This window comes from Orcinus orca, chromosome 6 (genome assembly GCF_937001465.1).
Source record: "Orcinus orca chromosome 6, mOrcOrc1.1, whole genome shotgun sequence".
NCBI lineage: Eukaryota > Metazoa > Chordata > Mammalia > Artiodactyla > Delphinidae > Orcinus > Orcinus orca.
Window position 1 is genome coordinate 73,098,185 of NC_064564.1, and position 17,118 is coordinate 73,115,302.

Here is a 17,118-nt window from a genome sequence, read left to right on the forward strand (position 1 = left end):
GTATGTAAGCAAATGAGCATGACTGTCCTCCAACTAGACTTTATTAATGGACACTGAAATTTAAATTTTACATAATTTTCTCATCATAACATATTACCCTTCTTTTGACTTTTTCCAATGTGTTATATTTGAAGATGTGAAACCACTCTTAGATCAAAATTAGTATAAAACCAGTCTGGGGGACAGGTTTGTCCTACAGGTCAGTTTGCCAATTCCTGACTTATCAATTTTGATTATAAAGTCTAAGCTTTTCTGAGGATGAATTTTAAATCTGTTATTGCTTTTCATATCCAGAATAATCACAATATCCATCTTAGAAAATTTTTAAAAATGTATCTGTGAAGTTGCCTTCTGACCCACTATTGGATTTTCAGGTATAACATTTTCACATCTTGCTGTGGCTGATATTTTTGGATGCCCTGTGGGACACAGTTCCTCATTTAGAAATCATCATAGTTCAATCAGTCATTCTCTAATTTTATCACATAAAAATAAAGTGGTGTGTGCCCTTCCCTACAACACCAGTGCCTAATTAGCATCCTTTTTTCAGCTTCTCTCTCATACTGAAGATAAATATGAGTAAAAGACCTTCAATCTTCCAAATGATGCCAAGAGTCCAGCAAGATGTGAACAGCATTTTGCTATTTGTGAACAAGGGACTGGAGATGCCTTTTCTTGATTTTTTTTCCTCCCTGAATTTTTGTTGAAAATGAGCTCCAATCCAGAGTGTGTGCTCATATTTCTAAAAGACTGGGTTATTACCAAGTTAAGACCAACTATAGTGATACAATCTGTTACCCAGTTACTCCCATTCATGGTCTTCACTTCTAGGGGAATTTCTCAAGTTATTAAACATGATTTCATAAGTATCTGAAAGCCAAACAAGAATTCTGGAGGGTAAACTCCAACTCTGCATCATGAAATCAACAAACATTGTCACAATGGAATCTAAGTACTTACCTGTTAGGACCAAATGAAAAAACAAACAAACACGAATCAAGCACATTCCTGCTTATTGAAATGCCTTTCAACTGGACTTATCCAAACATTACTGCATCCCTTAAGGAATGAAAACTTAGTTACGTGAAGCATTCAAGTCTCTATCCATCACTTCATTGCGCAGCCCTCCTCCCAAACCAAGTACTCCATTTAATAGCATGAGGGTATGTTCTCTTCTGATCGAGCCAGAGAACAGAGAAGTCATAAATACCTCCTCCCCACACCCAGGTCTAAACATCAGTTTAGCGGCTGCTTTGGAGTCATATTCTACAAGACCATGAGCCTGCCTTTCATCTTCTCACAAGCACTCTCTTCCAGCCTCTGAAGATAATATATGGCACACTGATTCAGGGGGAGAGGCAGAAATCTCACAGGAAAGACTTAAAACCCAGGTCTGTCGACATATGAGAAGGCCCTGCGTTTCTCATCAGCTGGCTGATTTGTGCACGGCCACATTTCTGGAGCTCAACCAATTGCCTCCCCTGACGGAAAATGCTTACGAACTTATAAATCATCTTTGAACACATTTTCTCAGTAAAAATAAAACAGATTGCTAGCTCCCAAGTGCTGAAACGTGGCTATCAGCTTCGATAACCAATTTAACAATTTGAAACTATTAAGGACTAAAAATTCTATTTGAAAGTTCGATTAAAAGGAGACCATAGCGAAGTGCTTTGTTTAGGGCTGGGAATTCTGTAAGTAATATAGGAACCGCAAATAAAAAGAATAGATAATCTTAATTTTGTTTTCCTCACAAAAAAATTATAGACTGAAGTTAAACAGTGGGCCTTATTATATGAGTGCAGTGGTTCTTAAACCTGGCTACATGTTATTAGCATCACCCAGAGCTTTAAAAAAAACTGCAATGCCCAAGCTGCACCCCACACCAATTAAATATGAATGTAGGAGCTGGGGGGTGGGGCCCAGGACTTCACAGTTTTTAAAGCTCCTCAGGTGACTCCAATGTGCAGCCAACATTGAGAACCTCTCCATTGGCCTTATGAAGATTACTTATTAGTTTTACAAAATCTACTTAGTGGAGGACCATTTCCCTTCCTTATGTCTGCCCATAGGTTCTTTACAGCTGGGATAGGGAATAAAAAATGACAGATTGGGCTTCCCTGGTGGCGCAGTGGTTGAGAGTCCGCCTGCCAGTGCGGGGGACACGGGTTCGTGCCCCGGCCCGGGAAGATCCCACATGCCGCGGAGCGGCTGGGCCCGTGAGCCATGGCCGCTGAGCCTGAGCGTCCGGAGCCTGTGCTCTGCAAGGGGTGAGGCCACAGCAGTGAGAGGCCCGCGTACCGCAAAAAAAAAAAAAAAAAAAAAAAAAAAAGACAGATTAACTGATTGACTGCTTGCTAGATAAATAGAGTCACACACACATATAAAAAAATATACATGCACGCATATTTTTATTTATTTTACTTAGGCCCTGATCATTAGCATATAAAGCAGAAAAACTGAGTGCCTTAGAACGTACATATCCTCTCCAAATCTTTAAAGAGCCAAACTCTAAAAATCACACATAAAAGATATTGGTCATAAAACACACACACACACACACACACACACACACACACACACACACAAACTTTAATCACCTTGAGGAACGATGATCCAATAATATATTTAATAGGAGATTTCATTCATCGATATACAAAAAAAAAAACACCCCAAAACCTAAACTTTAAGACATGTGCCCTTAGCAAGAGCACTTACAGTTAGAAAGGTTTATCGGTAGCACTTTGAGGTAGCATATTTTATAAAGTAATAGAAGTCACAGAGCTGCTCTGCAGTTTCTCTTGGACAGAAAAGGACAGGCCATCAGCCATTGCTCTTGGTAGAGAAAAGTGAATTTGTCTGTACTCACTGCCAAAGTCAACCTGAACATACTCCCTCCCGTCTTGCCATGGCCATCCCTCCACTACACTTCATGCATTGTGGGTTTAGGAAAAGGTAAAGGCATTACAATGCTTCTTTCCTCTTGGTGTGGTGACATCCCAGGCTGTGGCAGCAATCTTTTTGCCACATGCAGTGCTCACTGGCAGGAGATGCATGCACCTAGGGGGAAGAAAAATATGGCATCACAGTGTCTTTTTTTAATTGGCTCTAACAATTTAGTTAAGAGTAACGGATTCCTCTAAGGCTAAAAAAAGGTTTCTGAATATTCCCTCCATGATTCTGGCCCTTAAAAGGCTCTCCTTTTTTTCTCCCCCTGAGTACAATATTTTGTGGGTATCATTAAGGTTTCTGCAATTGTCCTGCCAGGTTGGTGAGCAGTAAGGCTTAAAAAAAAATCCACACACACACACACAAAAAAAAACTGGGTGCAGGAGAAACTCCAAGAACAGACTTCCTTTGTGCAAGTTGAAATGACCCAAGTTTATAGTTCAGGAAAATGGCCTGCTTCTTTTTTAAAAAAATGTAAATATTTAGCTCAGCTCTGCATTTTAAATACAAATATACAGTCAAAACAGGCTAAAGATTAAAGCTGCAAAAATGGCCCCACCAACATCAGACCATGGTGCAGGTCAAATTTTTTCCCAATGGTCACAGATTAAAGGGATGTCTAACTCCTAAAAGCCCTTTGTCCCAATATATTCCATACTTCTTGTTTGAAAGTTGAACCCTTAGAAGGAATCATATACAAATGAATAAAAATAGCACATGTCCAGGCAAAAAAGGGCATGAGCTGGGCCTGAGTTGCCACTTAAAACTCTACCATTCAGTATCATACCAAATCCTCAAAGGCTGCCTGGAACCAGGGCCCAAGGCATTCCTGAACATGCCAGCCACGCAGGTCAACTGCTGACCCAAAGTCAACAACACAACTGAGCATTAGACTTCAAGTATCCAAGGTGCTACAAGAGCTGGTCCTCTCAAGGACTCAGGCTGACTCTCAGAAGCCCCCTCCCTCCCCCAAGACATCCCATTGTACAAAAGGTGAAGCACTGCTTATGGTCACTACAAAACACAGGAGTGGGAGGTGAGGAATAAGAGAACTGATCTCTGAAATATACCAGCCTAACAAATACAAATAAATTCTTTAACATTTTGTACAACTAGAAGGTGCGTGAGCCCATATTCAAGCAATCACTTTAAATTCTTTCTTTTCTCCCCTTTCTGTATCAAACAGGAAAATAGTTCCGTTGGGTTAACAGTGTCATTTTAAAATGCCATAAATTAAATAAGTTAGTTCACATTTTTTCCCCCAGCTAAGTTACAGTTAGTCTCTAATGTGCTTTTGAAGTTTGCTTCAACAGCTCCAAGTCTCTTCGGCGGACCGTGCCAGCTCTGGGACAACCATATCCGTCCAGCTGCAAAGGTACGAATTGTTCAAGCAGCCCAAGGCCCTCTCTAGCAGGACTAGTAAACAGCTTAGTCCATGATGGTTTGAAGTTTCCACTGAATCCCAAAAATATGGTACTCCCTTAAAAAAAAGAAAAAGAAAAAGTTCAATTTGTACCTCTACTAGTTCCATGCAAGATAATGTGGGAGGTGAAGCGGAGGTGAGCAAAACAAAGATGGCTGTGAAACAAAAACAAAAAGAACTGTACTTCCTTACGTCAGAGAATGAACTCTCACCACCCACCTCTTGCCCCAAATAACAAGCCACGTCCCAACACACTTCCTCTACAACTGTCTCCTGATTTAGAAATTATTTTCATGATACCCACCCCAGCCAAACAAGCTCATGAAAACAGTCTGGTAGCTATACTCCACCGTAAAAATGCATATGTTGCTGGCCTCCTAAGAACTTCACAGAAGAATACAAATACAAACCTTTGTTATAAAGATTGGCTGGTTTGGCTAATCCCAGAGATACTAACGAATCTGAAATATTCAACTGCTTTATCTCTCCTCTTGTGCTCAACAGGACAATTGACCTGTAAAAGTTAGAAAATCAGAGCAAATTTCAGTAATTCAGCATGTATTTACTGAGTACCGTTCTGAACTAAATACAGTATAGAAATACTAGATAAAAGCAGAACTCAAAAAAACAAACAAGGGCTTCCCTGGTGGCACAGTGGTTGAGAGTCTGCCTGCCGATGCAGGGGACATGGGTTCATGCCCCGGTCAGGGAGGATCCCACATGCCGCGGAGCGGCTGGGCCCGTGAGCCATGGCTGCTGACCCTGCGTTTCCAGAGTCTGTGCTCCACAGCGGGAGAGGCCACAACAGTGAGAGGCCCTCGTACCACACACACAAAAAAAACCCCACATTCCTTTTCATCCCTGCTATTACAAGTGTCCCCTTCAATGCCCCACCTAGAGCTTATGTTGCTATTACAAGGGGTCTATAAATGTAGGGAAAGCAAAAGTCATTTAGGTCAGTGGACCTAGTGGATGGCTTGGGACACAGCTCTGTCATGGAACAAACTATTTTAACAGAGGAGGTTAGTTTTGTTAGTTTCAGATGCTCTATATACCTACTTAAGTTCTATTATCTACTTACTAAGTAAATGGATAAATGCCAATTCTAAAAAAAAGTGAAATAAAATCTGTTCTCCATGGTTTGGTTTAAATTGCTACTTTTATTGTGAGTATATCAACATACACATTCAGATCTTTTTGTGGATTCTCTCTTCTGATCTCTCTATCCTCTGCCACTACTACACCGGCTTATTTACTATGGCTTTACGGCTTATTTTAATACATTTTGTGTCTGCCCAACAGAAAAAAAGGAAGATTTCTCTCCTGTGAACCTTTGTTCAGAGACTAACAAAGAAAAATGAATCAGACTAGGGCTCTTAAAAGAGAGACCACACACTCATTCACTTAAAAATCAATTTACTCCTGGGGAATTCCCTGGCAGTCCAGTGGTTAGGACTCCACACTTTCACTGCTGAAGGTGAGGGTTCGATCCCTGGTCAGGGAAATAAGATTCCGCAAGCCACATGGCGCAGCCAAATTAAAAAAAAAAAAAAAAAAAATCAATTTACTCCTTTCCAGTCACTTCCAAGTGACCCAGGTGACAACCTCCTATACCACAGTCATAGCACAATGCTGTCTGAGGGTTCATCAGTGGGAAAGATGGCTGCAAAGGTAAAATTGTCTATAAAACTATCTATAAAATTGTTTTAGGAATCCTAAATACCCTAAAAGGGTAAAAGGGCAGGTAGACAAACCAAAGCTCAGAGTTAACCGGATGTCATCTTTAAGGTACCTTATCCCTCATACAGAGCAAGCTTCACCTACCTTGGAGGGATGCTTGTTTTTAAATACTCTTCCATGAGACTGACATCAGCAAAAGAGAAAACCTTTTTCTCCATCAACCGGAAGGGAACACTGCAGGCATCCACAACCAGGAGGAAGACGCCCTCACTTCGGAAGGTAAAGTCAGTGCCGTTGATCTGAGAATACAAAAACATCTGCGGTCATCACCATTTCGGCATTTCCAGGATGACTCGTCTTTCCAGCCCCTTTCCCTCTGTCTTCTAAACCCATGAATCAAATAATAATTCCCAAACTCAAACTGTATATTCCATTACTCTTCCTCTGCCAACATTTGAGATTGAGCCTGTGTTCTCACAGACTTTTGCCTTCACTGGTCTTTTCTGACTGGCTAAGTTGCTACAAGCAAGGCATGGCAGCCCACACTCAGCTGAGCAGGGTGACTCTCTCTGCAGGCTCAGGGCCTTCATTCTTACACACGTAGTCTCTCAATGGGGTCAGAGCTTTCCAACTCAGTGATCGGGTGGCAGCCTCTATACTGCAGCTCAGATACTGTCACATTGGTTCAGGAAAAATACATGTATCTATATGAAATAGATATCTAGTCAGATAGATAGATAAATAGATAGCATGCTTTAACCCACATAAACCCCCCCATTATAGCTTAGATTTAGAACAACAGAGGAGCCAGATTGCTTCATCTCCTTTGTTCCATATATAGCTCTCCTTTAAAATCAAAATGGAAAAATGGTAATTTTACCAGGATTTAAGCCACAGGGTATTACTATATCTTGTTCACCATTACTGTGAACTGAAATTTCCAGTTGTCCTCTTTAAATTAATGGTGTGAGACCTTTTCAAGAAAAAGGAATTCCAGATACATCCAAATCTCATTAATTCCTCAACCAAAAAGGAAGGGAAAAAAACTTATTAGACTGAAAAATGATTTAACATTAATTTAAGTCATAGGCACTCTTTCTCTTTAAAATGTGTGAAATTATAAACTATGTTAAAAGCTAACAAAGGAGAAGGGCTTCCCTGGTGGCGCAGTGGTTGAGAATCCGCCTGCCGATGCAGGGGACACGGGTTCGTGCCCTGGAGCGGCTGGGCCTGTGAGCCATGGCCGCTGAGCCTGCGCGTCCAGAGCCTGTGCTCCGCAACGGGAGAGGCCACAACAGTGAGAGGCCCCCGTACCGCAAAAAAAAAAAAAAAAAAAGCTAACAAAGGAGAGATGCTCTCTTCACTACACCTGTCCTTCCTTGGAGAAGTTATACTTAAATTTTATTTCTAATCACTAATGATCTCATAGGAATACAAAATGGCTTTTTGCCTATATTTAAATAGCCCTAGTCTAGAGAATAATTCCAGAAGTGCTTGACATAAAGTGCCATTTTATATTTAGAAAGACTGAAAGTGACTCACTTATTTTTAAAAATCTGGATACTTAGAACTGAGACACATTTGATAAAACATATACATAATGATCCCTAACACACCCAAACTGTCCCCTTGAAAAGTACCCCCCCCCCAAAAACCTGTTACTTAAAGGAAACACAAAATTTTCCGTAAAAACTAAAGCAAGGCCATGTCCAGCAAAGACTCTTCAGGTAATGCATGTGAAAAGTATTGGAGGTAAATGTGACAAAACACAGTCCTCTGTGATCTCTTTTAGGGTCCCAGGCACCCAGTGTGCAGCAATGGAATCAAACAATGTCTACAGACCCAGAGGAATACCCTACCTGAGACAGTCTGGGCAAAACAATACCTTCTTTAATTATCTAGTGAGCTAGCAGAGCAGAGAGACTCGGCACCAACTTGCTTACCTTTGCAACTGACACCCACCAGATTCCACGCAAGTAGGCTGGGATGGGTTCCTCATACAGCTGACTGCATTGAGATGTTGAGCTAACAAACTTCATACCAATAAAATTACATCATGAACATACTACAAAATGAAGAAATGCTAATGCAGGGCAATAGGTATATATACTTGAGAAATCTTTGAGTTACATAGGGATCTTTCACTCTTTCTCTCTTTCTAATTGTGGTAAGAACACTAACATGAGATCCATCGTCAAACATTTTAAGTGAACAATATATTACTATTGACTACAGGGACAATGTTGTACAGCAGATTTTGAGAGTTTATGCATTTTACTCAACTGAAACTTTATGCCTTTTGATTAATAACTCCCCATTTCACGCCCCCCCCTTAAGTAGCAGTATTTTTAATTCAGGGTTGTTAAAAAGTTCTTAATTCAGAGTTAAGTTCTAGAGATGGATGGATAATGGTTGCACAACAATATGAATGTATTTCATACCACTGAACTATATAAACTTACAAATGGTTAGGATGGTGAATTTTATGTTATGTGTATTTTAACACAATAAAAGAGATTGGGAAAGAAAAAAAAGAGTAAGATTTAATTTTGCTCACATATATGGGGATTTGTGAATGTGTTGTCCACCACTTAAAAAAAACCGAGCTCCTAAGGAGACCACATGAGACTGAGCCCAGACCCTAGCTGGGTATCAGCTGGATGGCTAGATACCTCCTACCCAAAGAGCTCTTTATATAGATGCACTCGATTTTGGACAGGCCACATGCCTAGAGCTGGTTACCTTGCGGGCTAGCTTGGCTCTTAGCCCAAATTCCAGTATTGATATGAGGCTAAGGCTTTTAACTCCCATTAACCTACTTAAAAAAGACAACTAACACTTTGCATCTTCACTTTCTTCATCTGAAAAAAATGGGAACCAGGCAACTTCAAAATAAAATGCCGAGGAAATTTTAAAACCTTCACTTCCCATATTTTAAACAAATAACTGCGGAACTTCTTTTAAGCTTCAAAATCCAAGGTTAAAATTTCTGCATATTGATTATCTATGACAATTTTTTTTTTTTTTTTTTTTTGCGGTACGCAGGCCTCTCACTGCTGCGGCCTCTCCCGCCGCGGAGCACAGGCTCCAGACGCGCAGGCTCAGTGGCCATGGCTCACGGGTCCAGCCGCTCCGCGGCATGCGGGACCCTCCTGGACCGGGGCACGAACCCGCGTCCCCTGCATTGGCAGGTGGACTCCCAACCACTGCACCACCAGGGAAGCCCCTATGACAATTTTTTTAAACCAAAAACGCCTTGTCTCCTACAGAAAAGAAATCTGAATAATTACCTGAATAATTTTAACATTCGCCTAAAAGTAATCAATAAACATAACTGAGAAAAAAATTTAATAAATTTATCTTATTTATTTAAAACGCAAATGTTTAGGAGGTATTTACACCTCTACTGTATTGCTCACCACTAATAATCAAAATGTGATTATAAACAAGTGAATGTTGCCAGAGAGAATTCATGTTACCAGGATAAAATGTAAAACTGAGAAGCTGAGGCAATGTACACACCAGATGGTACTCACAGAAATAACAGACAGGTCTCCACGCTGAGTCTCTGCTTGACTGGGTGACTGGAATTGCACAGGGAGGTAGCTTTTATGAGGATCACTTGTAAACACCACCTAGACAGGGAAGAAGTTCCATATCTATGTCAACTGCATCTTCCTCCAAAAAGATCCTTCAAAATAAACTCAACTATACCAAAGCCAGTGAGTGGGTTTTTGTTTTTATTTCTGTTTTCTCTGAACTTTCTGTACGTATTTCATGACCTGGAATTCTATCTTTTGATACAGGCTTTATACGAGAACTGTATGTTCCTAACTTTCTGGAGCAATCTCAGTTTCAAATCATTGTAATCTTGTTAATAAAATCAGTTCTACAAATGACTACATAAATATGCTTTATATCTAAATCTTTGTAAACATTTCATGCAAAAACAGTCACAAATCTTTTCAAAGGTCCTTTTCAGACTAGTTATTCTGAATTGGGACTCAGTCACTCCAGAACTGAGGAAAGAAGTGTAGATGACAAGGACTACCCTGTTTAAAAACTTTCAGGGGCCTGTACATCACCAGGTCTAAATTCCTCCACCAGACCTGCAAAATGTTCCACAAATAGAGCCACGTCTTATACACTCAGGACCCTATTTCCCACTATTCTATCACATTCAACATGCAGGGCAGTTCCCTCACTTTCCCACAAGCACTTTACCTCCTCTTCTGCTACCCTGCCTTTTCCAATGCTGTTCCCTTCCCAAGAACACCCTTCCCTTTTTCCTTCTACTCCAAATCACTGCCAGTCTCCAAACCCCAACACCCACCTCCTCCCTAAAGGCTGTCTTTTCATTCAAAAGCACTCTTAACTCTTCACACAATTTAGCACGTAAAAGCATATGCCCTGGGGAATTCCCTGGTGGTCCAGTGGTTAGGTCCAGCGTTTTCACTACCATGGCCCAGTTTCAATCCCTGGTCAGGGAACTAAGATCCCGCAGGTCACGCAGCATGGCCCAAAAAAAAAAAAGTGTATGTCCTTATAAATCGATGCCAACAAGAGCAAATAATCATGGCAAGAGCAGATAATCATGATATTAGGCACTCAGAAGCTGGACATTGCTTTGAAGTCTCAGGTCTGAAGTCAAAAAATTCATGTGAATTTTCCTACTTATTTCTAATACACATGTGTTTTTGACATTCAAAACAAAAATTCCCCTCAAATTTCCAAGTAAAAGTGATGTCCCCAGATGCTTCAAATACTTCTCAACTGCCAGGTCACTAGTCGATACAGCTTTAAGAAATGAATCCTGATCAATGTTTTAAGCCCAAAGAATAAAGAACGCTAAATGTCAATGCATGGAACCATTTAACAAGATAGGCCCAGAATAGTTCTGAAAATGATTAAATTATTTTATAAATTGTAGTAATTCTTATAATAATTATAAATTATTTGAAGTCTTTTCAGTAATGAAGGACTTTCTTAACAAATTCAACTTAAGAATTAGGCTGGAAAATTTACTTCCCCACAAAGACTATCTGAAAATTTCACTTTAACAGTCAAAATATTACATAGGACAGGCAAGGATTCATGTAAACTTCTTCATGTACCTGGTTTATTTTTTTGTCTGTTCGTTGGTTGGTTGGTTTAGTTGAATTGGAGAATAGAGGTGGCTCAAGGGTATGAGCAACCAAGACTATGAGAGTGAGTTGTCATCAGAAAAATACTTATCATATATCATGATAGGAAGCATAAAACCCCCTTCCTTTCCCTGTTCTTACTGCCTCCAATGGACAGAAACAAGAAAAATTAGAAATAAAGAACCTGTGCAATGGAAGAATTTTTGTTTTCTCAAATCACTTATAATGATAAGAAATAAAGATTTAGAGGTTTTCTCCATATTAATAGCAAGCATTTCTGTGGCAATAAGGACTTTTTAAAAACTCCTCTAGGCCAGTGAAACTAAAATGTGAACATGTATCAGAATGATCTCCAGGGCTTGTTAAAGCACAGACTGCTAAGCCCCATCCCTGAAGTTTCTGATACAGTAGAACTGGGTGGGACCCAAGATTTAGAATTTTTCATAAGTTCCCAGGTGATGCTGATGCTGCTAGCTTGGGGACCACAAGTTGAGAACCATTCTTCTTGACCCATGTTTGTTTATATAGAGGTCAAAGATCAATTAGGGCAATATTAATTCTGTATTTCTTTTTCACCTGGAATTAGTCTGACTTCCTTCGGAAACCCCATGCCTGATTTTAGCTCATACTTTGGATTTACTTTCATTGCCATGTTTTCTCAAGATCTAGAAGGAGACCATCTCATTAAGAATATGTCACAAGGGCTTCCCTGGCGGCGCAGTGGTTAAGAGTCTGCCTGCCGATGCAGGGGCACGAACAGGACACGGGTTCGTGCCCCGGTCCGGGAAGATCCCACATGCCGTGGAGCGGCTAGTCCCATGAGCCACGGCCGCTGGGCCTGCGCATCCAGAGCCTGTGCTCCAGGGAGAGGCCACAACGGTGAGAGGCCCGCGTACCGCAAAAAAAAAAAAAAAAAAGAATATGTCACAAGAAGCATTTCACTTCTAGCCAAAGTCAGTTTGTACTTTTAATTACAGGTAAACATAATAGCACATGCTTCAAATTAATGACTTTTCATCTTGAAGGAAACAATTTTCATACAAGTGCCTTTTCTGAAGATAAATTTCACACTTCCAAGAAAACAAATTATTTTTTGATATCACTGACATGCAAACGAAATAGCGATACTGTAATGGAATCACATCTGAGAAAGAAAAGATGACAACCAATAAACCCACAATCATCCAGGGCAAACTGATATATCACAGGGGGAAGGTAGTTTTATTATAAATTTGGACTGGTTTGCTTCTTATGAGCATCACATTCTAGAATGGGCCAAAATTCAGGGGAAACCATGCAATATTTATAAATTGGCAGCACAGATGTTTCAAAAAAAAAAATGTGCTGATTACACAGAACCTTTTGACTTTTTCTCCTGGACCACAGACCACTTTTATTCCCTGTTTACCTGACGGGTTCCGCAGCCTTGACAGCGTCCCTTGAGCATGGATGGCATCGGCTTGAGTGCTGATGGCTTTCTGTAATACTGGGGATACGCTTTGGCCATGCAGTTACTGATGTCTTTGGAGTCTGTTGCTGCCTGGATCTTGACTCTTTCGCATCCCTGAGATGAACAGTAACTGTGACCATCCCTGTGGCTTTTGGCTTTTAGATACAAAAACAGCAACCTGCACAAAACAGAAACCAGTCCAACGGATGTTAGATTAACTCTCAAAAACTTACAAAAATTCCTCAAATAAACTCACGGCCAGAAGGGATATTCCTCCAATAAATTAAATTTTTTTTTAAAGAAAAATAAACTACAAAACCAATAAAGTTGCTTCCCTTTCCTTTCTACCCTCCTAGGGTTCTAAGTCAAATGCAATACCACTTTAGAAAATATTTTGATAACCTGATTCAGTCGTTATGGGCAGTATCAAAGTCGATTTCTGGTTTGAATTAGTTCAATTGGTAATTTAGGAGGACGGAATTTGGCTTGGCTCAAGAATTCCTTGGAAAACTTTACACTTGAGTTTAGGATTTGGTGAATTAGTGTGGTTTATTCTTTTTTTTTTCTTTTGGTTTACAAATTGTTTTGGTTTAAGGCACAAAACTGGAATAATTAAAACACCAACTGTGAGACTTGTTTGGTTAAGGCCAAGATATGGTATCAAATCAATTCCTGTGATATTTACTAAGAGCAGATGGGCCTGGGGTCCTTCTGTCTGTACTTTGGCCAAAGTCAAGCGAAATGAACAGTCCTACCCATTCTGAATTCTCCTCCTACTGCCAAGATGAAAGGAAAAGCAAGTTCCAGGCAGTAGTCCAATGTCTGTCAGCAAACCTAGGCCTTCTAAACCAAAGGAAGTCAAGATTCTAAAAAGCACTTGATCAAATGCGATTGATTACTGGAGTTCAAGAGTTCACATTTTATTTATTTGTTTGTTTATTTATTTATAACAGTAAACTTTTATTGAGGACGTACAACATCCCAGGCCCTATGCTGAATGATTTGCATGAACTGTGTGCTCTTCAACCTCACAACAACCATATAATATATAGCGTTTTTATTATTCCCAAATAACAGATAAGGAAACTGGGGCACAGAAATATTCACTAAATTGCCCAAGATCACACAATTAAGTAAGGCAGAATATTATATAAAGTCACACAATCAACTGCAATTCTCCAATTGCAGTCATGAAGAACCTTCTATTTATAAACTCAGCTCTGCTTGGCAAAGTAAGAACCAACAAAATAGAAGATCACCCTGGATCAGTAGAATTTCCTGGTAATAACTGCTTTCCCAGAGGGGAACCCACACTAGCTCAACTTTCAGAATTGAGGAAGGCAATGCAACATCTAAAGTGCCTGGTTTACTGAACCCTTACATAACAGCCCATAGCAGTCCTTTCTTTGGAGACATCACTCTTAAAGAGTTCACATTTTAATATGAGGTCAGTGAACAACACAAAGTTGTGATGAGGTGAAAATCAGCCACTGTTCCAACATCCAGTAATTTTAACATATATATAAGGAATGACAGGGACTTGATTAGGCATGGGACTTTTGATATATAATTTAAATCATCAAAATGAATAGAATTAAAAAAGAATTTGAACCTCAAAGGCTGAAGGACTCTAGAAATATCCAGATGAAGAAATACTTCCCATCCTTTTACATATCAATCATTAATTTGTGATCACCAGACTGTCCTTACAAATTTGGGCGTTCCATTTATTTTTGTGGAAAATCAACTGAGAATGTGGCAGTTCTATCATCTATAGAATAAAAGCCCAACTAGGTTGCTGAAGTTGAAATCAGAGATAATGATGATAAAAAAAAAAAAAGACTTAAGCTGATAACACTGGCTGCTGCACCAGCCCTGAAGGGCAAATGAGTTGCATCTTCTTCAAAGGTTAACAAGACACTTGACTGAACCCTAACCTCATTCCCCCACAGTCAATCTTGCCACCCTTCTCTCCAGTAGGAAATTTTGTCTTTCCCCAAACATGCCGTGCCATGTTCTTCATGCCTCCATGCATTTATCCACACTGTCCTTGGAACACCTTCCTCCTAGTCACTCCTCAAGAGTCAGCTCCAGTGTTATCTTCTTGGGTTGTCACTGGCCACCCAAGGCTGAACCTCTGGGTTACCTCAAAAGGCACACTATAGGACTTGCAGCATTTAAACCTTTCGCCCTCTGATTACTTGCTTTACATGCCCACATCCTTCAATGGACAGTGAATTTGCAGAAGAAATGTGCCTTATTTACATTAGTGTCTTTATAGTACCTAGACAATGACATAGAGTAGAAATGCCAGGTTAAGGGATGGATATTGAAGGAAGGAGCATGCTACTTTCTGGAAGAGTACAGGAGAGAGAGCCTACCATAACCCAAAGGCTGAGAGACTGTAACTGGATAAAAGCAGACAAAGCCAACAGGACCCCAGGTGAACAGGATTAGAACTAAAAAGTAGAAAGATGCAGGCTAGAGAAAGTTGAAAGCAAATATGCCATGGTTACACAGTGATTTTTTTTAAAACCCAAGGTCAACTTGAGAGATAGTCTTAAAGGAAGAGAAAAATGAGCTTTCACTAAAATATGAACTATATCATATGGAAATAATCATCTTTAGAGTCGTTATGGAAAAAACTATTTTAATTTTCAATTGGGCCTACTGGTTCTTTATTGACAAGGATAATTTCTCTTTCTAAATCGCCTTAATAGGTAAACAGCAAACATCTCACTCGATTCCTACTGCCAACTGTAATTACGAGTCATTCTAGTTCTCTTCTAAACCTCTAATGGTGATGAGCAGAGAATTACCCACATCAGCTGCTTTTCTAAGCAGCCGTCACATCACAATCTATTCTTAGTTACACTGAAGAACTAGTAATTTCACCACTAAAGAAAAACAGCAATAATTCTCATTCACTGGTTGCCCTGAATTACCCCGTGCTGGAGTCAAAATAGAATTTCCTCTCAGACTGTTTCCTCTGCAATTCCTCCAGCGAATGCAAGGGCTCATACTCTTCCATTTTGGATAATGAGCCATTATGCCGCTGAAGAAAGCCAAAGGTAACCTGAAAACTTGTGTTTGACGGATAGCAGAGCCCAACTCGAATCCAGTCATTCCTATAAAGGAGAGACAATAAAAACATGAATTCACATTTGAGCCAGTACATTTTGAGTATTACAGCATATGTAAATTTTAGCCATGGTCTTCTCCTTAAATTTCTGCTGTGTATGGAGCCACTAACAATGCAAGTCCTGAATCCTAACACACTAATGAATCATCGACTTTTACATGTTACCCAAATTCCGCTCCTCAATATATGTACAACAATGATATGGCTTATAAAAAATTCTTGGTTTCAACAGGACTTTAGGGAATGTGAAGAGAAGCTGGATAAAATGTACTTAGATACTGCAAGCAGATAATAAAATTGAGACAGTTGGGTATGGGTATACTAAGATGGAAGAAACACTAATAGCCTGATAGTGGAAGCGTACGCTGGTAAAATCTTTCCAAAGAATTTTTTAATTCATAAATATATTTTTATCTTTTATAATTACATTAGGATAAATTGTTAGTGGTAAATTTGCTAGAGATAAAGGTGTATGCATTTTTAAAGTCTTTGATGAATATTACCAAATTGCCATAGTGTTGTTTCTTACCTAATGTTCTAAGATATAAAATTAATACTTTTTGAAAACCATTAAGAATATTTTCCCCTTTTTTATCATTTCTTTTTTTGGCATTCTTTAAGTTATGGCAAAATATACATGTGGTAACATATAAAATTTACCATTTTAGACCTTTTTTCACTTTACAGTTTAGTGACATTAAGTACATTCACAAGGTTGTACAACCATCACCACTATCCATTTCCAGAACTTCTTAATCATTCAAAACAATTTTAAAACAATATGTAACAATGCCTTAAAATTGTTCACACAGATTTCATCCAGTAATCCCACTAAGAAATTAGAAATACAGACCAAAAATGTATAAGAAAAGATGCTCTATCCAGTATCATTTGTAATACCAAAAGGGGGAGAGGGGCAGGAGAAAAATAATCTAAATGTTCATAGGGGAATGGAGTAGTTAAATAAATTTTGGCATCTTTATATGCTCAGAGAACACTTGAGGGTGGAGAGACACGAGAACCCTATAAATGTTTATAATGCCTCAATTTGATTAGAAGAATTACAGGTTATTGTAATTTTTTAATGTTTTTCTGTATTTCCTTATTTTGTTTAATGCATAAGTACAGCTTTTATAACTTTTAAACTGTTATTTTCATAAGTGCCACTATGACAAAATCCATGACCTCTCTATAATTATATTGAATTTGGAAAAAAATTATCCATCTCCTCCTCTTGCTTCTGCCCATGATGTAACTTTTACAAACTTTTAGATAATTAAACAAGGAAAGTTGGACTGAATTTCAAGCCCATATAGAGTTTTGAAACTTC

General features: G+C 39.3%; 1 protein-coding gene across 3 annotated transcripts in view; it reads right to left on the minus strand.

The window, feature by feature from the left end:
• Window positions 1–2,384: 2,384 nt before the first annotated feature.
• Window positions 2,385–17,118, minus strand: part of CEMIP2 (cell migration inducing hyaluronidase 2) — a 78,403-nt gene continuing 63,669 nt past the window's right edge. For 2 of the 3 annotated variants that reach the window (XM_049710772.1, XM_049710773.1), the window contains 7 exons: window positions 15,592–15,774; window positions 12,605–12,824; window positions 9,589–9,687; window positions 7,996–8,085; window positions 6,197–6,351; window positions 4,783–4,886; window positions 2,385–4,429 (listed from right to left, as the gene is read on the minus strand). In XM_049710772.1, coding sequence (XP_049566729.1) covers window positions 4,233–4,429; window positions 4,783–4,886; window positions 6,197–6,351; window positions 7,996–8,085; window positions 9,589–9,687; window positions 12,605–12,824; window positions 15,592–15,774 — 1,048 coding nt within the window. In that variant the 3' untranslated portion in view covers window positions 2,385–4,232. The remainder of the gene's footprint in view (window positions 4,430–4,782; window positions 4,887–6,196; window positions 6,352–7,995; window positions 8,086–9,588; window positions 9,688–12,604; window positions 12,825–15,591; window positions 15,775–17,118) is intronic. The other variant, XM_004276391.3, reaches the window with a different exon arrangement.